At 36.3% G+C, this 21517-nt stretch overlaps 1 protein-coding gene across 5 annotated transcripts in view; it reads right to left on the bottom strand.

Annotated features, from left to right (window-relative positions):
- LONP2 (lon peptidase 2, peroxisomal) overlaps nt 1-21517 on the bottom strand; it is a 141045-nt gene that overhangs the window by 97598 nt on the left and 21930 nt on the right. For all 5 annotated transcript variants that reach the window (XM_035281945.3, XM_008985826.5, XM_008985827.5 and 2 more), the window contains 2 exons: nt 16644-16902; nt 9374-9515 (listed from right to left, as the gene is read on the bottom strand). In XM_035281945.3, coding sequence (XP_035137836.1) covers nt 9374-9515; nt 16644-16902 — 401 coding nt within the window. The remainder of the gene's footprint in view (nt 1-9373; nt 9516-16643; nt 16903-21517) is intronic.

The raw sequence follows: 21517 nt of genomic DNA, 5'->3' as shown, positions 1-21517 counted from the left end.
TAAACAAATAGCAACAACAGCACAAACAAAACCCCTTAGGGTTATATTATTCAATTATTACTGGATTTTATTATTTAATATAAATATAATATTCTAAATATTCAGTTTCAATAAAATAAATTATGAGACATACAAAAGGATGGCATAAACACAATAAAAGAAAGAGACGTCAGCTGGGTTCAATGGCTCATGCCTATAATTCCAGCACTCTGGGAGGCCAAGGTGAGCAAATTGCTTGAGCTCAGGAGTTTGAGTCCAGCCTGGGCAACATGGCAAAACCCTGTCTCTGCAAACAAATTAGCCAGGCTTCGCGGTATGTGCCTGTAGTCCCAGCTACTTGGGAGGCTGAAGTGGGTGGATCACTTGAGCCTGGGTAAGGTCGAGGCCGCCATGAGCCATCATTGTGCCATTGCACTCCAGCCTGGATAACAGAGCAAGATGCTGTCTCAAAAAACAAAAAGAGAAGTCAATGGAAACCATCCCTAAGGAAGCCATGTTGGATTTATTAGACAGAGATTTCAAATCGGCTATTATAAATATGCTTTAAAAATATTCATAACAAATTTTTATATTTATATTACAAATATGAATATTAATATCAAATTGGCTATTATAAATATGCTTTAAAATATTTATAATCCATGTAATGCCACAACATGGATTAACTTTAAGAACACTATGTGAAGTTAGTCCATTATAAAAAAAAATACTGTATGATCCACGTAGATGAGGCATATAGAGTAGTCACTCATAGAAACAGAAAAGAGAATGGTAACTGCCACGGCCTGAGGAAGGGAGAAAGAAACGAGGAACTGCTGTGTAATGAGTATACAGCTTCACTTTAACAAGATGAAAAAGTTCTGCAGATTGCCTGTACAACAATGTGAATGTGCTTAACATTACTGAACTGTACACATAAAAGTGGTAAAAAATGGCACTTTTTCTGTTATATGTATTTTACTAAAATTAAAAAAACTATTTCAGCTGGCAGAAGAAAGAATCAATGAACTTGAAGACAGGTAACTGAGATGATTCTGTCTGAAGAACAGAAAGAAAAAAGGCTTTAAAAAAAGTGAACAGCACTTTAGAGACCTATGGGACTCTGCAAAGATTACCAATACACCATAATAGGAGTTACAGAAGGAGAAGAAAAAGAGAAAGGAACATAAAGAATACTTAAAGAAATAATGGCCAAATATTTCTCAAATTTGATGAAAAACATTTACCTACACATCCAGGAAGCTCAAAAAGAACTAAGTAAACTCAGAGGTTCACATGTAACACAGTCAACCTGTTCAAAACAAAAGACAAACAGAGAAAATCCTGAAAGCTATGAGAGAAAAAATGCTGCCCTCGTTAGGCATAAGAGATATCCCAAGCCCAACAGCTGGCTTCACAGCTGATACCATATGAAAGGGCTGAAAGCAAGCAACTGTCAACCCAAATTCTATACCAACAAAATTACTTCAAAAATGAAGGAGAAATTAAGACATTCCCAGAAAAACAAAAACTGAGAATGTGTCACCAGGAGACGAGACTGTAAGAAATACAAAAGGCTGAAGTTAAAGGGACAATAAACAGTATCCATACAAAGAAATAGGAAGCACTGGCAGAAGTGATTACACTGTAAACATAAAAGACAGCATAAACATATTTTTAATGAAACTTTTTATCTGATTTAAATGTTAATGGCATAAAGTAGTAATTACAGTTGATCCTTATCCTTCCATATTTGCAAATTTGCAACCCCCAAATCAATTCAGGCATACCTCAGAGACTCTGTGGGTTCAATTCCAGACCACTGCAATTAACCAAATTTTGTAACAGAGTGAGTCACATGTATTTTTTTTGGTTTCCCAGTGCATATAAAAGTTATGTTTACACAATATACTATAGTCTATTAAGTGTACAATAGCCTATGTCTAAAAAACAATGTACAAACCTTACTTGTAAAATACTTTATTGCTATAAAATGCTAATCACCTGAGTCTTCAGTGAGTTGTTATCATTTTGCTGGTGGAGTATCTTGCCTCAATATTGATGGCTGATGACTGATCAGAGTGGTGGATGCTGAAAGTTAGTGTGGCTGTGGCAATTTCTTAAAATAAGGCAACAGTAAAATTTACTTCATCTATTGACTCTTCCTTTCATGAAAGAATTCCGTATAGCCTGCATTGCTTTCGACAGCATTTTACCCACTGGAGAATTTCTTTCAAAATTGAAGTCAATCCTCTCAGACACTGCTGTTGCCTTTTATCAACTATGTTCACGTAATATTCTAAGTCCTTTAGAATTTCAACAAGGTTCACAGCATCAAGGTTTTCATTTCAACAAGTTCATAGCATCTTCACTGGGAGAAGATTCCAGTTCAAGAAACCCACTTTCTTTATTCATCCATAAGAAGCAACTCATCTGTTCAAATTTTGTCATGAGATTGCAGCACTTCAGTCACATCTTTGAGCTCTAATTCTAGTTCTATTGCTACTTCTACCACACATCTGCAGTAACTTCTTCCACTGAAGTCCTGAACCCCTCTAAGTCATTCATAAGGTCTGGAATCAACTCCTCCTGAACCCCTGTTAATGTGGATATTTTGATCTTCTCCCATGAATCACGAATGTTCTTAATGGCATCAAGAATGGTGAATCTTTTCCAGAGGTTTTCAATTGTGCCTTGAGGCATGAGAGGAATCACAATCTATGGCAGCAGTAGCCTTAAAAAAATGTGTTTCTTAAATAAAAGACTTGAAAGTTGAAATGACTCCTTGATACGTGGGCTGCAGCATAAATGTTGTTTTAGAAGGCATGAAAACAATATTAATCTCCTTGTACATCTCCATCACAACTCTTGGGTGGCCAGAAGCATTGACAATGAGCTGTAATATTTTCAAAAGATTCTTTTCTTCTGAGAAGTAGGTTTCAACAGTGGGCTTAAAGTATTCAGTAAAACTATGCTATAAACAGATGTGCTGTCACCGAGGCTTTGTTGCTCCGTTTACAGAATAAAGGCAGAGTAGATTCTGCACCATTCTTAAGGCCTTAGGGTTTTCAGAATGGTCAACCATTTAAGATGAGCACTGGCTTCATCTTAAAATCACTAACTGTATTATCTCCTAACAAGAGTTAGCCTGCCATTTGAAGCTTTGAAGCCAGGTATTGACTTCTCTAGCTATGAAAGTCCTACATGACATTTCTTCCAACAAAACATAAGACTGTTTCATCTACCTAAAAAATCTGTTGTTTAGTAGCCACCTTCATCAGTGATGTTAGCTAGGTTCTTCTGGAAAACATGCTGCAGCTTCTATAATACTTTGGTACTTGCTGCTTCACTTTGCACTTTATGTTGTGGAAACGGCTTCTTTCCTTAAACCTCATGAACCAACTTCTGTGAGCTTCAAATCTTTGTTCTGCAGCTTTTTCACCTCTCTCAGCTTTCATAGAATTGAAGAGAGTTAGGGCCTTGCTCTAGACTAGGCTTTGGCTTAAGGGAATGCTGTGGTTCACTTGATCTTTTATCCAGACCACTAAAACTTTCTTCATATCAGCAATAAGGCTGTTTTACTTTCTTATCATTGGTATGTTCACTGGAATAGCATTTCTAATTTCCTTTGAGAATTTTCCCTCTGAATTCACAACTTGGTATCTGGCACAAGAGGCCTAGCTTTCACCCTATCTAGGCTTTTAACATGCCTTCCTCGCTAAGGTTAATTATTTTTAGCTTTTGATTTACAATGAGAGATGTGTGACTTTCCTTTCACCTCAATACTTAGAAGCCAGTGCAGGGCTATTACTTGGCCTAATTTCAATACTGTTGTGTCTCAGGGAATAGGAGCCAGAGGAGAGGGAGACAGAAGGGGGAATGACTGGGTGGTTGAGCTGTTAGTACATACTCAACATTTATTAAGTATGCTGTCTTTCATGGGTGCAGTTTGTGGTGCCTCAAAACAATTACAATTGCGGCATCAAAGATCGCTGATAACAGATCATCATAATAGATATAATGATAATGAAAAAGTTAAAAATATTGCAATAACTACCAAAATGTGACATACAGACATGAAGTAAGCTGTTGGAAAAATGGTGCCAATAGATTCGATACAGGGTTGCCATAAACATTTTTTTTTTTTTTGAGACAGAGTCTCACTCTGTCACCCAGGCTGGAGTGCAATGGTGCGATCTCAGCTCACTGCAACCTCTGTCACCCGGGTTCAAGATATTTTCGTGCCTTAGCCTCCCAAGTGGCTGAGATTAGAAGCATGCACCACCATGCCCAGATAATTTTTTGGTATTTTTAGTAGAGATGAGGTTTTGCCATGTTAGCCAGGCTGGTCTTGAACTCTTGAGCTCAGGCAATCCACCCACCTCGGCCTACCAGTGCTAGGATTATAGGCATGAGCCATTGTGCCTGGCCTGGCATAAACATTTAAATCATTAAAAACCACAGTATCTGGGAAGTACAATGAAGCACAACACAATAAAAGAAGATATGCTTTATTTAAAGCATTTTTTACTCCACTTGATTTTTGGAAATTACATCATTAATATAGCATGCAGTGAAATAAAAAATTAAGATAATACCTTGGGCCTTAAGTTTTTTATCCTTAAGAGGTGGAAGCTGGATTAGATGATGTCTAAGTCCCTCTATTCTGACATTCTTGGACAATAAATGTATAGCTCCAATCAGAAGATCATATGCCTACTGTATCTAAGTAGTAAATATACTATTGATATAATTACTAACGATCTAATTCTAAGTAAGAACTTCAGTTTTAAAGAAAGTTTGCTATGTCTAGACTAGTGACTTCTCTATTTTGGGAAATATCTGTTTTTAGAACTGTAAATATTATTATCTATATAGAAAACTAATATAGTATCCATGCATTTTATTTGCCCATTCACAAAAAAATGTATTTGAAAAATGCACTCATTTTAACAATAAAACCTGGACATGTGTCAATTATAAATATAACATAGATCTGGTAAGAAAATAATTCTGTAATTTTCTTTCAAGTCTATTAATTAAATACAAGCCCTTACTTTCCTTCTATCTCATATTTTAATGCTACTCAATTACAGACTTGCCCATATTCTAGTGTCTGCCACCATTTGTTTATCAAGTAGTTGAACCTATTTTTATATTTGTTCAATAAACTTTCAAAAGAGGCTAAATTTTGAATATTCCTTTATTAGATAATATTAAGTAGTAACGCGAAACATATTCTGTTTTACATAAGCAACAGTTGCATGGTAGATCAAGGAAATGGGTATATTCTTTATAAATAAATATAAAAGCAAGAAGAATATACAGCAGAAAAAGTTTATTTTTTATTTGGAGTGACTACTCTAGTTTATATTTATATCTACTATTACATACTTCACATCTAGCCTACATTACCTTAATATAAATTAGCTTAAACACAAAATAATCTTATACATTTTACAAATAATATCTAGATATCATTTTTGTTTAGTTTTTTTTTTTTTTTAAATATCATTTTTTAAAAGTAGGCTTTCTATGTGGAAAGCTAATAAAACTATACTTGGGTCTCCAAACTCTCAATAATGTTCTACTTCTCATGTAAAGTGTTGTGTAATTAAATTTCTTCTTTTTCTTACTTTAAGTGAATCTAGTGGTGATGAAAACAGCAAGTGGCTTTCAAAATGGACACAGAAGAAATATCAGTGGATACTAAATTAACATCTGTAGAGTACTTTACAGTTTATAGAGTGCTTCAACATGCATTGTTACTTGTTTCAACAACCTGTGAGGTCTGAGGTTTCTATCCAGGACTTCGACAAGTAGAAAGGAAGAGGATATCAAGTACCAAGATACTCAGTTCCTCCATATGTATGTCTTGTTTTATTTTATATTATTGACAGTCTCTAAGAAACCAATGCTATTCATAACGAAACTACAGTGATTAGTACATGGGTCCAGGGGGCATTTACTTTAAGATATCATTTGAGGTTTTCATACTTTTATTTTTGAATGCTAATAAATTGATTGCCAAAAAAGTGAGTACCAAGGTCTACATCAGACAAGAAAATATCATTATGCTAGCTGCTTGTTATCAAAGATCAATTTAACAAATATTATTGAATCATTACAAAGTATATATAGGTGAAGACCTAAAATACCTTATATATCAACTGAAAAAATAAACAGGGGACTTATCATCTCCTACTACTTATGAAGCTGTCTTTTGTGAACTTGCTTCAAAACAGTTGTTGAAAAAGTTTAAGTGTCAGGGGAGTGCTCTAAAATTCTTTTCAACAGGATAACAATAATTGTCTAATGGGAGAATCTGCCAGATAATCTGAAAAATGTCCCAATGAAAATTAAACTGAAAGTCTAAAGATATTATATAAGAAACTATTAAAATCTTAAAATAATGTTCACTATTTTACTCTTCATAGTAAAATGAACCAGAGTAAACCAGTTATGGAGCCAGAAGGTAATGAATGATCTTATGAAAAAAAACAGCAAAACTGAACCAAATCAAACGCTTACCTCCAAACACCAGGGCTCTTAAGTAAGGTAAATGTAGTTTTTAAATGTCCAAACAAAACCCACTTCTGAGACTAAAAAAGAACACGATTAATATTAACCATAAACCGGGAATGTGCCAGGCAAACCAGAATGTATGGTCTCCTGCTTAGTAAGACACCTGTCCCAGGCCATCCTGTCCTAAGATCAAAAGAAACAGAAAAAACAGGAAGCATGAAGGAGCTCAAAGCACAGAAATAAACAAGATTTAAAAAAGACTTTCACAAAGTAAGTTTTCCTCAATTTTACAAATCAATTTGCATTAATAACATCTTAAGGGTAAAAGGGAGGAGGAACATATGTGCTAAAAAAAAAAAAAGGAGGACTGGCTGAATAAATTTAGGAAGCAGTCAGAGTCCAGATTCCCTCCCCTATCCCAGCAAAACACTGTAAGTTTATTTTCTTAAGAACATAAAACAGCGGTTCTCTACACAGGGGACCTTGGGCACAGCTGAGAAGAACACACTCTTGAAAACAAGAGCTCAGGTGAATGCATATATACAGATGCAGAATGCAGTGATACTCCCCAACCCCAATCCTTCTTCCCGACTAGGTTCCCAGAATATCAGCAGCCAGGCCTTCATTCTTAAGGCAAGAGACGTGACTCTCGTGATTCTCTGAGGAATGTGAACATCCTAAGAAAAAAGACCTAAAGTTATAGAAGATTCGTCAACCAAACAGCCCAGCCAGGCAACTCTATTGTGGAATTCACTGTTGGTAAGCCCCACTCCTGTGCTCATAGCTTCCAATTAGCCTTTTTGTTCCTTACTATTAAATATGAATACACAAACAAAAATGTCCAGAATTTTTTTTCTTTTTCTTTTTAATATACCAAGTGGTCAGAGAGAAAAGTAAAATTTAAAAAAATTCGTAAGTATCGGCCGGGCGTGGTGGCTCAACCCTGTAATCCCAGCACTTTGGGAGGCCGAGGCGGGTGGATCACGAGGTCAAGAGATCGAGACCATCCTGGAAAACATGGTGAAACCACGTCTCTACTAAAAATGCAAAAAATTAGCCGGGCATGGTGGTGCGTGCCTGTAATCCCAGCTACTCAGGAGGCTGAGGCAGGAGAATTGCCTGAACCCAGGAGGTGGAGGTTGCGGTGAGCCGAGATCGCGCCATTGCACTCCAGCCTGGGTAACAAGAGCGAAACTCCGTCTCAAAAAAAAAAAAATCTGTAAGTATCTGTCTTACAGAGATAAGACATATTACAACTATATAATAAGAGCAGGATACTATAACATGCAGAGAAAACAACTTTTTGAAATAACAAACTCAGAGGGGTTTTAAAAGATAAATCTGAGAAAATCTGCACAGAAAGTAGAGCAAAACGTAAAAGTGGCGACTAACGGGAGAGAAAAAACAACAAAGTCAGAAACCTAACATCCAAGTCATGGGTGTTCCAAAAAAGAATAGGAAAAATCATCAATAAAAAAATTTAAGAAAATATTTTAGAACCAAAGAATAGGAAGAATTCAAGAATGAGCAAAAATGCATTAAAAAATTTAAGAAAAAATTTTAGAACCAAAGAATAGGAAGAATTCAAAGAATCTTAAAAGAATGAGCAAAAATGCATTAAAAGCAACCCATGTCAAGGCAGATTACTATGAAATTTCAGAATCCCACGATAAAGGGAAGCACCTGAAAATTTTCAGGATAAAACAGGTCTCAAAGGATAGGAACTGAATGGAATCAGTCTTACCAACAGCAACACTGGAAATGGGAAAGTGAAGTAAAATGGAGGCAAAGTATAATTCTGTAGAAAAATTCTTTCCAACCAGAATTCTATACTCAGTCAAATTACTCATCAAGTATGAGGGAAACATAAAGACATTTTCAGATATGCAAAGTCTAAAACATTTGCCACTCATGCAAGCTTCCTCAGGAAACTATGAGGGAATTAACACCACAAAAATGAGAGAATGGACCAAGAAAGAGCAAGAAAATGGAATACAGGAGATGGGAAATCCAATATAGTGAGAGGTGAAGGAGAACCTAGGAAGGCAGCCATAAAACTGGATGTCAAAAACAACTAGTTCAGACCGGAAGCTTAAGAAGACAAAATGGATAGAACACCTAAAGCGTCTAAATGTCTTGACAGAATCAGACGACTGTTGAAAAAGTAAACAAAAGAAACAAGACAATTGAATCTAAAAAGATTTTTAAGACATGCAGAGAAAAACAAAAACAGGAACAGAAAAAATGATCATAGTTTACCATGTGGTTCCTAACGTGAAAAGCATTTACATAATCACAATAATGTAAATATTAATATGGATGGAACAGAAATAAGATAAAGTTCATTTTGAGAGATCTGGGGTATAAAAATGATACAGTGGGGACAAAGGGAAGGAAAATGGTAAAAATCTTCATCTCCTGTTGGGGGTGGTCTATAGAAAAATGACAAAAACTAAAACAAAAATATCAAGAAGTGCAAGAAAGCCATGCTATTTTGAAAATGGGATTAATCAACTAAAAGCTAAAGAGGTCAAGTGCAGACGAGCACATGGGGGACCCCAGGGAGAAGGAGATTTCCTTGCTGTTTTTTGTCATAACTATGTAGGTCTCCAGATAATAAGTGTGCACAAAATTTTGTTAAACTATTTGATTAAAATAGAAAAGGAAAAGAAAAAAAGAAACGAGGGGACTTAGTGAAAGAAATCTTAAAAACATTTTAATTTAAATGCCAAATTGCTCAGCCCTCAGCCAGTATCCAACTATTTTTCCCATAACTAAAGCTACACCACTGTGTATATCACCTGAATATAATGATCAACTCTTCTCCATAGTCTTCCAGTATGAAGACAGGGAATTTTCCGAATCTTACCTCAAGCAGAGCTGCTGCAGGATCACCTTGTAGACTTTTTCCCAGTTTGTCAACCTCATCTAATAGGAACACCGGGTTGTTCACTCCCACAGTCTTCAAGCCGTTGATGATGCGCCCAGGCATGCTGCCAACATAGGTGCGCCTACAGTAAGCAAGAGGCACATTCACAGTGTGAGATGTCAGGAGGCAGGAGGGACACCATTTAGAAATAAAAACATAGGAATGTGAAAAGACCATTCAGCCATCACAATAATATAGCAAAGAAGTACTATGTATTTAAAAGGCACTATGATAGACTGAAAGTTATTACATTCAATTCTAATCTTCTACTAATTCTGGCTGCAAGTTGCCCATGAAATACAACACTTGAATTACCAGTTACGGTTCTTACTCTTCAGGATTCCAAAATGTCTGAAGTACCCTATGAATTCCATGGTTTCCATGATTTTTCAGAACATCCCCCTACCCAACACAACCACCTTTATACACACTGAAATGGCTGCCCCAAGGCCAGCTAAAACATCATCATCTTCATGAAGGAGATTTAAATCAGTTCAAAGAGTCACTCAGAATGTAGACCAAAAACAAACAAACAAACAAAGAAAAACTTGAGTATCTTTTATTTTCAGAGGTAATAATCTGTTAATTACAGTAAGAGGATCTGGGGTCAATAGTATTTACAACAGAATTCCATTATTCTGGCCTTTTGAACAAAACTGTATTAATCGCATATGCACTGATTGACATTAACTATGTTCAGCCAGCCATATATTTTGTTGAGTGTTAAAATGTGAGAGGCGGCTTTTTCATATTTGGACAAGAATCACCCACATAATTATGACAGATATAGAGTGTGGCATGAAATAAAAACATACATGTGTATCAAACCAAAACAGGTGCCTTTTTTACAGAGACAGCAAAACTCAAAGCAGCAATTTACTAATTTTAATTACAACCTTGATGTCTATGTTGTGCAAAGCAAATGCTGTTTCTGAAAAGGCATAAAAGCCTGACTGCCTAGGAGAAAATAATCAATGATTAGTGGAACAGCCGCAGTTATCTCATGATCTGCACAAAGCCGATTCACAGAGCAGGCCTCAATTCTGCCACATGACTGGTATAAAGTAGGACAGAGTAAATAAGAGTGATCTTTGAAAAGACAAGCAAGCCTTAAAAACATCATGGGAATGCCTTTCATCAGGGAAAACTGACCAAGGCATGGGAACCAAATACAATAAACATTATCCTGTTAATATAAGTAATTAGCACATTCAAGATTTCAGAATCAGGTACAGGAAAGACAAGACTCAGAATTGATAAAGTCTATCAAATTATTTTTATAGAGAACTTACAGATTTGCCATTACTGTGATTTTTAAGAGAGGTAGGGAAGGGAATTTTTAAAAGAATCTCAAAGCCTCTAATGGTTCATTTTTTGCGGCAGTTATTTATTTGCCTTTCCTTTTTTGATGAGTAAATCTCAAAAACTGGTACTGACAATTCTACATCTAAAGTCACAGAGAAAATAATATTCTAGGCAGGTACCCTTTCTAAAAAAAAGTGGAATCCTGGATTCTAGTCACACTGTATACAAGCAATTCCTCTTACACTTTCTATTGCTTCCCAGAGCCTACAGAATAAAGTTCAAATTCCTTTGTCTGGAGTTTGAGGCTTTTCACAATCCAGCCCCCATTCGTCTTCCCAACTTGCTGCCATTACTTTCTTGCTTCATCCACAATCAAGATCCTATTACGCCATTTAAACATTTTTACCTTTGTTAATATGGTGTCTTCCTGCCCTTAATACCTCTTTTCCTGCCTATATAAATCCCAACAATTCTAAGAGACTTTTTCTGACCACCTCTCAAAAAGTAATTGCTCTAATAATGCAATGCCTACAGCATTTACTGGCCCCATAATTCATCTGATGCTTACTTATGACCTAGTTTTTATTCATAGGTATGATAGCCTCCTCTAAAGAGCCAGTGGGTACTTTTATGACACAGATGGGATTTTACCACAGAGTAGAGGCTAGATATAGAGCTGTAAGGCTGTTCCCCACCATCATACCAGCACTCAAAGCAGCTTTTCAGGTTTGACTATGTAACTCTTAAGGTTATATAGCACAAGCTTCTGAATACTATTGTGGACAAATTACTTGACCTAAGCCTCTGTTTCCTTAACTATAAGATAGGGATAACAGTGCCAACCTGGTGGGTTATATTAACATAAGGATCATGAGAGAACACAGGCAAAGCACACAGCACAGTGCCTGGCACACAGTGAGCTTTCCAGTGATGCTCATGGTTATTAGCAACAGCTACTTAAAGTCTACTTCTGGCTTCCTGGAAAAAGTACAAGAGCAGAAATCAGTACACCTGAATTTCAGTCCCACTTCCATTTCTGCCTCATGGAAGCAACTTTTACAAATGACTTTTATAGCAGGCAACAGAGAAAAACATCGTCATTTCACCATCCACTTTTTCTACCTAGTCAATTAAAGGGCTTCCACAGGCTATAATGCAAACCATTAAAATAAAATTTATAAAGAATCTGGAATATAAAAGAGTTTAAGTGTTATAATATTAGGTGAAAATGACAGGATTATAATTCTGTTACTTAAAATCTAGTAAGTCTGGCAGAACAAAATGAAATACTGACAGTGATTACCTTTGTATGGTAGAAAAACATGAGAATTTTTTTTCTTTTTATTTTTCACATTTCTACCAAGTGAGGGTGTGTGTGTGTGTGTGTGTGTGCGTGCACGCGCGCATGTGCATCTCAAACAGGAAAATGTAATCAGTTTAAAAATGATCTTAATGATCTCAAAAAGAAAAAGTGTCTTTAAGAAACTGGGATATTAATGTATAATAGCATGTCTAAACAAATGCAATTCTTCTTCTTCTAGCAGTCATTCCTAAATCTTTTTATAGACTAATTTGGATAAGTGTAATCATCGAAAGGATTGCATAACTTCCAAAATTTTATGTGATAATATTATATGAATTACAAAACACCTATCGAGCACTCACCATGTTTAGCACCATGTTAAATAAGCACCATGTGGTATATAAAGAAGATATACAATAAATCCCCTGCCTGAGAAAGCTTGTACTTTTTATAAACGTATTCATGTTTCATCTCTACAGCTGTATGGTAGAAATGCCAGAGGCCCATATTCTATAAAGGAGCACAATAGGTGGTCAGTTTAGAGAAGAGTAAAATCATGACTGACTGCATTTATACTAACAGAGGAAGCCGTGGGTTGAGGACTTAAAATAAACCTAAGTTTTAGAGAAGCAAAGAAGAGCTACATGCAAATACAAGCTGAAAGAAGAATAGTGGGCAAACCATAATATCTGGTATACTATGCTAAAAAATATATGAGAAGCTAGCTGCTTCAGTTATTTTTCCCTTGTAGAAACTAATAATAAAATAGTTTATTTATAACTTTACCATTTCAGGTTCCATAGGAAAATGTCTCAATGTGGCAATCACAAGTTCATTTTCCTTCTCATCTTGTTTGCAAATGAGCCAAGTATCTGGTATACTATGCTAAAAAATATATGAGAAGCTAGCTGCTTCAGTTATTTTTCCCTTGTAGAAACTAATAATAAAATAGTTTATTTATAACTTTACCATTTCAGGTTCCATAGGAAAATGTCTCAATGTGGCAATCACAAGTTCATTTTCCTTCTCATCTTGTTTGCAAATGAGCCAAGTATTTCTCACGATAACATAATTTTATTATCTAAATAAATAGCTGGTAAAGTATTTCTAGGATATTTAACTCCTAGATATACTTTACCAGCTGTTTAATATCAATTAACTCCTAGAAATATTATGATCAATAATATATTCTGTTTACCAAAGAACAACAAATGAAAAACAATTATGCAAACATGATTCATAAAACTTAATCCTAAAAGAAGTTACTTTATATAAAATTTGTGTGAATTGATACAAATTATTTAAATATAATATTTAAATATAAAAATTTAAGTTGTAGAAACTTATAGAAGGGAACGGGTATTTTGTGGCTTATAAAGTGGACATAAAAATCACAATGGAGATAAACCCGAATGAGAAATGTTGAGAAGACTGAAAAACTGAGTGAGTTAATAGGGAACATAAACATTATTCTTCCGTTAAGCTACTCAAAATAATACAGACAAAAATGAACTAATGTTTAGTCAGATCACTATTATTTTCCAAGTTTAAGATTAAATGTAAGGCAAGCCTTTCTTTTTCTTCCCCATCTCCCACCTCATTATCATTTAACCCTAAAAAATATATCTTTGCTTGTTTTTAAAATCAATCCCCAACTTATCAGCATCCTCCTTCTCATTCACAGGTACTTTAAGCAAAAGGCCAGAGTTCCATAGTGAGAGTGAGTGGCAAAATCGAGAGGAAAAGCAAGGGCGATAACAAAGCAGCTCTCTCTTTCCTTGGCTAGTCCTAGACTGTGGAACACTGATGCCTACTCAGAGGCTGAGGAAAAACAAAACTTTTCATGAACTCTAACTATGAGCACGTGACCGGTACTCAAATGCCAAGACCTGGGTGTCTCCCAAATGCCTCAAGTGTCACATGGAACCACAAGTTCCCACAGGCACACCCATGGTTGTGCTGGAACTGTTGGCTGTTCTTTCTCTTCTCCTCCTATTCACCTTCAATTCATAACCCTGACCTAAGTGCATGCTCTGCCCTCACCCATCCCTCAACAACTGAACCCCACTACTCTCCACATGCTTCCAAACAGGGTTTGAAATAAAAATTTTCACAGGCTTTAATAATGTATGGGGTAGATGGGTAGTATGTCCCCAACAGCACAAGGGCTAGTTACCGTAGTAGTAAATCAAACATCTGTACACTGCTGGCTAGGTAACACTTACCAGCAAGGTGTATCTCAAATCAGGCTGAACGGAACGATTCACAAAACAAATCCTTATTACTTTTTACTTGGCAGCAATCACAGCCTCCATATATACATTTCTAAAAAGGTTATATTTACAAATATTTTAGGCAATTGTTATTGTAACATGACCTCCTTTTACGAAAGACTCAATGTCAATTCTTATTTTCTTTAGACTCAATTTTCTTAATATAGTCACACACACAAAAGCATGTTCACTTGAAAAAAAAAACAAATTTTCTATGTCAGTAAGGATTTAAAACAGATTTATTTTAATCCAACAATGTTCATAAGTAGTGAGAATCATGACACTATACATTGTCCGTTAAAGGGCAACGGAAAAATGCATTTTCCCAAAATTTGCCATATAAATTAAGTAATAATGCTGAGAATAGGATAAGTATTTTAGAAGGCAATTTGAAAAATCAGACTGAAAGTTATAAAAAGTCATACTGAAGCTTGTAAATCTAAACTTGTCCTCCTGAGAAATTATTAATAGAATTAAAATAACGGTTAAAGCTAATTTTTAGTGAATGCTCACTGTGTGCTAGGCATTGAATGAGTGCTTTCCAAGCCTTATCAAATAATCAATACCAATGTGAAAAGAAATAAGAACAAATAAGAATAAATTACCTACATGTTATGTGGTGATGATGTCAATAGCATTAATTCCACAAACTCACTCTGTAAATCCCATCAAATACTTACTCTGTGACTAAAATTAGAAGATTTAGGCCCTAGACACAGATACAGATTCTTTAAGTTTCGTTCAAGAGTGACACCAATTCCTTTTCGAAAGCAAACTACAGCCTCTAGTGGTACATGCAAGAATAAGAAGTCTAGGCAACAAAAATATCTTTGGAAATTGCTCAAAGAAATCACCCAAATAAATTCTCTACCCTGACCTGCACCCCTCATTGTTTACTAAAATCTTGTGATGATTCTTTTTTTAAATGTATTATTATTTTTTTAGAGATGAGGTCTCACCATGTTACCTAGGCTGGTCTTGAACTCCTGAGCTTAAGCAATCTGCCTGCCTCGGCCTCTCAAAGTGCTGGAATCACAAGTGTGAGCCACCATGCAAGGCCAGTAATGATTCTTTTTTAATGCCTAAGAATTTTAAGCGAGCAAATAAAAGAGAATAAAAATAGCCATTTCTCCTAGAAAAATTTCTCAAACAGCTTCCCATCCCTGTCTATGGATAGGGATTCCTTTGAATAAGGCAAAGAGAAAACAAGATATTCAAAAAGCATCATATTCTTTTATAAGAAGTTCACAGTTCCTACATTTAGATACGTTCTTTAACACATACACTATAGGTATGTTTTCTTAGAACTTACAATTGCTATGAAATCCTTAAACCATGAAATGTAAATTCATGCTTTCCCAAGGCACCTTCCATCAGATCAACAGAAAGATCAGCGAGAACAATGAAGGCAACTTGCAAATCTGATGCTAATAATGTCAGATTAATCCGAGACAGTTATGTTGTTGTTGTCTGTTTGTTTGTTCTGAGACAATGTCTGTCTCCAGGCTGGCATGCAGTGAGACAATCGTGGCTCACTACATCCTGGACCTTCCCAGACCCAAAAGATTCTCCCATCTCAGCCTCCTGGGTAGCTGGGACTACAGGAGCATGTCACTGTGCTTGCCTAATTTTTTAATTTTTGTAGAGACAGCATTTCCCTTTGTTGCCCAGGCTCGTCTCAAACTCTTGGGCTCAAACAATCCACACACCTGAGTCTCCCAAAGTGTTGGGATTACAGGCGTGAGCCACTGTGCCCAGCCTGGAGAGACAGTTCTTATAGTTTATTATTATTTTTTTAATAGAAAGTGAGTCCAAAATGCAAGAGTAAGCCTTGATAATTATGCTAACATTTATCCTTGTTACTCATATTCATAATAGAAACCAACTTCATAAAAGAAGGTTTAGACTGCAATCCGAACGTTTGTTATCAAAGACTTCTCAACTTCTCCTATTAGCCCTCCCTACTGCAGTTATTTTTTTTTTAACTCTAAGAATTAGGGGTCATTATGTACGGAATGCTACTGAGCTGAAAAGGGTATAAAGACACAATAATATCCAATCATAACTTACAATTATATCCAAATGAGATTCCAGGAAAGCTGAGGTACAGAGTAGGTACCCACTGTCATATAAATCAAGGTTAGTTTGGATTTATCATTATGCTTAGAGGCTATAGGCTAGCTGATAAGTCTTATAAATGCTCTTTCCATTCAAAGTACCACAAATAGCACTCTAAGGAAAATAGATGTATGCTATGCCCAAGCTTTTAGGGAGCTTTGTCAATTAAAGAGAAGAGGAATCAGAGACTAAATTGAGAGAAGCTTTCTACCTGTGTCCTCGAATGTCAGATTGATCACATACTCCTCCAAGTGCAATCCTGTGGAACTCTCGACCTAGAGTCTTGGCCACTGATCTTCCCACGCTTGTTTTACCAACTCCAGGAGGGCCAACGAAGCACAGGATTGGGCCCTTTAAGTTATTTTTCAGCTGTCTGACAGCCAAGTATTCTAGTACTCTTTTCTTCAATTTTTCCATGGCATAATGGTCATTATCCAGAAGTATCCGGGCTGCCCTAATGTCCAGGCGATCTGTTAAATAACCCAACAGAAACAATTAGAACACATAAAAATTTAAAGTTAAAGAACTCCTTTCTAGCATGACGAGAGCAATATATACATATTTTGAAAATAGATGTGGTAAGAACAGTCTTGGAGCCTTCTAAATGATCTAAATTTGGTTTGGTTTTTCTGCTTAAGACTCAGTGTCTCCAGAGATAGTAGGTACTACACAATTAAAAACTCAATGTTCATACCATTTTACTTGGAATGATTTTCTAGTTATATGTTACTTTTTTTTTTTTTGAGATGGAGTTTTGCTCTTGTTACCCAGGCTGGAGTGCAATGGTGCGGTCTCGGCTTACCGCAAGCTCCGCCTCCTAGGTTCAGGCAATTCTCCTGCCTCAGCCTCCTGAGTAGCTGGGATTACAGGCACGCGCCACCATGCCCAGCTAGTTTTTTTTTTTTTTTTTTTTTTTGTATGTTTAGTAGAGACGGGGTTTCACCATGTTGACCAGGATGGTCTCGATCTCTTGACCTCGTGATCCACCCACCTCGGCCTCCCAAAGTGCTGGGATTACAGGTATGAGTCACTGTGCCTGGCCATATGTTACTTCTTATAGAGATATAATTTCTACATATTCTATGTGTGCTGGCATTTGTTCCTTTTTAAAAAGGGTGATTTTTTCCTTAGTTCAATAGCAATATACGTTAATTCCAGAAAAGCTGATAACACTAATAAAAAAGAAGAAAACAATTATCCATAATCTCATGCCCTCAAGAGATCACCACTACCTTTACTTCAGTATGTATTATTCCAGCATGTATGTGTGCATTTACAAACCTACTTTTCAAAATGGGATTTTATGGGGCCTTTAAGTTTTGTAAGACGTTTTTTCACTTAATGTATTACAGACAACTTTCACTGTCACATGTGTTTTTCAGTAATATTCTATGGCTACTTAATATTCCATTACTTAATTATCTATATTCATTTAATTCCCTACTGCTGAGCATTCAACTTGTTTACATATCTTTACACTTATAAAAAACGCTTCACACTATGCATCACTGTAACTAAATCTTCCCATATATCTGCAATGATTTCGTTCAGCTTATCTTCCTTGAACAAAGTGCTGGATCAAAAAGAAAAAAAAAAAAGATGGTGTAAAGAATTGCCTAATTGCCATACAGAAAGCTGTATCAAAGTCTCACCAGAAGTGTATGAGTTAGGCTTTGTTTCTAGAGCCAAGCTCAACAGGTTTACTAATATGCTTCAGCATTTAAAACGCTCAGATTAAATGCCTGGTAACAGAAGCCAAAATGAATTCACTAGCTGGATGGCTGCCAGGGGATAATACACAGCCGCATGATCACACTAACAGTGAAAAGAAGATGGGAGAGAGAAATACACACGAATCCACTCTTTTAATTAATAATGTAGAATGTGCTAAGCATTTTAATAAAGGAGGAAAAATAGCCTGGGATGGTAATTTGGTTCCCAAGCTAGTTCCCCCAAAAACTTAGCTAAGTAGTAAACTATATAATTTAATTGTAGTACTACTGATTTTAATCAGAGTTCTAGGTGAGTGACGTAGAAAGGGAAGAACTAAAATTTCTTCCCCATTTCCTGGCCCTAGAACCCAACCAACGAATGGCAAGAATAAGTGAGAGAAAGTTTCTCAATTATTTCACAATGCTAGCCCTGACACTAAAACCTACCACAGTAAACATAAAAGAAAACCTCAGACTAATTCCTATAGCTGTAAATATTAAAATGCTAGTAAATCAAATCTATAAAGAATAATCTACTGGCCGGGCGCGGTGGCTCACGCCTATAATCCCAGCACTTTGGGAGGCCAAGGCGGGTGGATCACGAGGTCAAGAGATCGAGACCATCCTGGTTAACAAGGTGAAACCCATCTCTACTAAAAATACAAAAATTAGCTGGGTACGGTGGTGCGCGCCTGTAGTCCCAGCTACTTGGGAGGCTGAGGCAGGAGAATTGCTTGAACCCAGAAGGCGGAGGTTGCCGTGAGCCGAGATCGTGCCATTGCACTCCAGTCTGGGTCACAACAGCGAAACTCCATCTCAAAAAAAAAAAAGAATAATCTACTAAGTCTCAGTGGGATTTATTTTAGTTATGCAAAGATGGTTCAATGTTAGGTTATCAATATCATCATGTCCAAGAAGAGAAAGTTTCCATCAAAATATCATCTTGTACGTAAAAAGGTACTTGTTATAATGCATTATCCATTCATGATTAACACATTCAGTAAGGTAAGAATAAAAGTCAAGGTAATTTAGAAAAGACTGAAAACTGCAAAGATATTTTTTTCAAGAAGTAGGCCAAGTAAAGACAATTTTAAAAGTTCTTTCAATCTTTTAAGGAAAGATAATTTCCATGTCATATAAATTATTTTCTATCTTTTCCATACAGGATATATTTTTCTAATTATTCTTTTCAGTGATTCAGAAAGCATTCTTCCTGTCTTGAACAACACATTGTGACATATTAAAAAAATGTAAATTTCAATATAAATTTCTCTATTTATAATTTGAAAACTGAAATGGTATCTACTGATTCCTCTTATTTAAGATGGGAAAATCTGTAAACTATTTCCTACAACTCATTCCTCTCTACTTTACTTTCTGCTTTTGATTACTATCTGAGATCTCTACTTGGTAGCTAAACTTCTCTTTCAAAAATTATGAATTGGGGGGCCAGGCTTGGTGGCTCACACCTATAATCCCAGTACTTTGGGAGGCCAACATGGGAGGATCACCTGAGGTCAGGAGTTAAAAGACCAGCCTGGCCAACAGGGTGAAACCCCATCTCTACTAAAAATACAAAAATTAGCTGGGCATGGTGCCAGGCACCTGTAATCCCAATTTACTCAGGAGACTGAGGCCGGAGAATCGCTTGAACCCAGGAGGCAGAGGTTACAGTGAGCCAAGATCACACACTGCACTCCAGCCTGGGTAAAAGGGCGAGACACTGTCAAAAAAACAAACAAACAAAAGACATTAAGGCTGGACACACTGGCTTAGGTCTGTAATCCCAGCACTTTTGGAGGCCAAGGCAGGCAGATCATATGAGGCCAAGAGTTCAAGACCAGCCTGGCCAACGTGGTGAATCCCTGTCTTTAGTAAAAATACCAAAATTAGTTGGGTATGGGCACAAGCATCTGTAATCCCAGCTACTTGGGAGGCTGAGGCAGGAGAACTGCTTGAACCCAGGAGGTGGAGACTGCAGTGAGCCAAGATTACACCACTACACTCCTGCCTGGGTGACAGAGCAAGAGTCCGTCTCAAAAAATTATAAATATGCATCAATGGCATTTTCATGGTTTTATAGCCACATTCACAATTATCTAGACATAATCCTATGTAGTAATGGTTTAGGAACTTAACGTGACTCCTTTTATACCATAATTTACTCATCTCCAGTTCTTTGTTGAAATGCTAAATAATGGAATTATTTTCATCATGGATACATGGCTGCTATACATCTCTAATGCTGACACACATGGCATCTCAGAGTACCAAGAAATATTTCAACTAGAAAGCAGTATTTTGTCATGACATGCAAACATTAAATAAATTAAAAAATAAATTTACTACCACAGTTCACAGCTTTATTGTTTGATATTTTATTGTATTAAATATTTTAGTTTATATTATTTTTTATTTTATTTATTTTAAATAGAGTCAGGGTGTCCCTATGTTACCCATGATGGTCTCAAACTCCTGGGCTCAAATGATCTACCCACCTTGGCCTCCCAAAGTGCTAGGATTACAGGTGTGAGCCACTGTGCCCAGTCAACTTTATTTTTAATAGCCAAAAAACTGGAAACAACCCAAATGTCCATCAATAGGTGAACTGATAAACGATGGTATATCCATACAACAGAATACAACTCCAGCAATACAAAGATACAAATTACTGTTATAATAACAACATAGATGAACCTCAAAATAATCATGCTGAATTAAAGAAGCCAGAAAAAAGAGCTCATTCTCTATGATTCCATTTACATAAAATTTTAGAAAATACAGATTAATCTTTAGTGGTTGTTTGGTGGTTGGGAAGCAAGGAGGAAATAGGTGGGGAAGAAGGAAGGGATTATCGAAGAGCATAAGGTAACTTTTGGAGGTGATGGTTATGCTCATTATCATCTTAGGTGATGGTATTACAGATGTATACGTAAATCAAAACTCATCAAATGTACATATTACATTTGTGAGTGTACTGTATGTCAATTACACTTCACTGAGGCTCAAAAAAAAAATCACACAAAAAAACCTTTCTCTAAAGAAAAATTAAGGGCTGGGCATGGTGGCTCACATCTGTAATCCCAGCACTTTGGGAGGCCAAGGCAGGTGGATCACTTAAAGTCAGGAGTTCAAGAACAGTCTGGCCAACATGGTGAAACCATGTCTCTACTAAAAATACAAAAACATAGCCAGGCATCATGGCGGGTGCCTGTAATCAAGACTACTTGAGAGGCTAAGGCAGGAGGATCACTTGAACCTGGGAGGTGGAGGTTGCAGTGTGCTGAGATCATGCCACTGCACTCCAGCCTAGGTGACAAGAGTGAAACTCCATCTCAAAAATAAATAACTAAAGAGAAATTAAGGAAACAAT

Source organism: Callithrix jacchus, chromosome 20, assembly GCF_049354715.1.
Source record: "Callithrix jacchus isolate 240 chromosome 20, calJac240_pri, whole genome shotgun sequence".
NCBI classification, from domain to species: domain Eukaryota; kingdom Metazoa; phylum Chordata; class Mammalia; order Primates; family Cebidae; genus Callithrix; species Callithrix jacchus.
The sequence above is the reverse complement of the archived record's forward strand: the minus strand, read 5'-3'. Positions and strand labels throughout refer to the sequence as shown.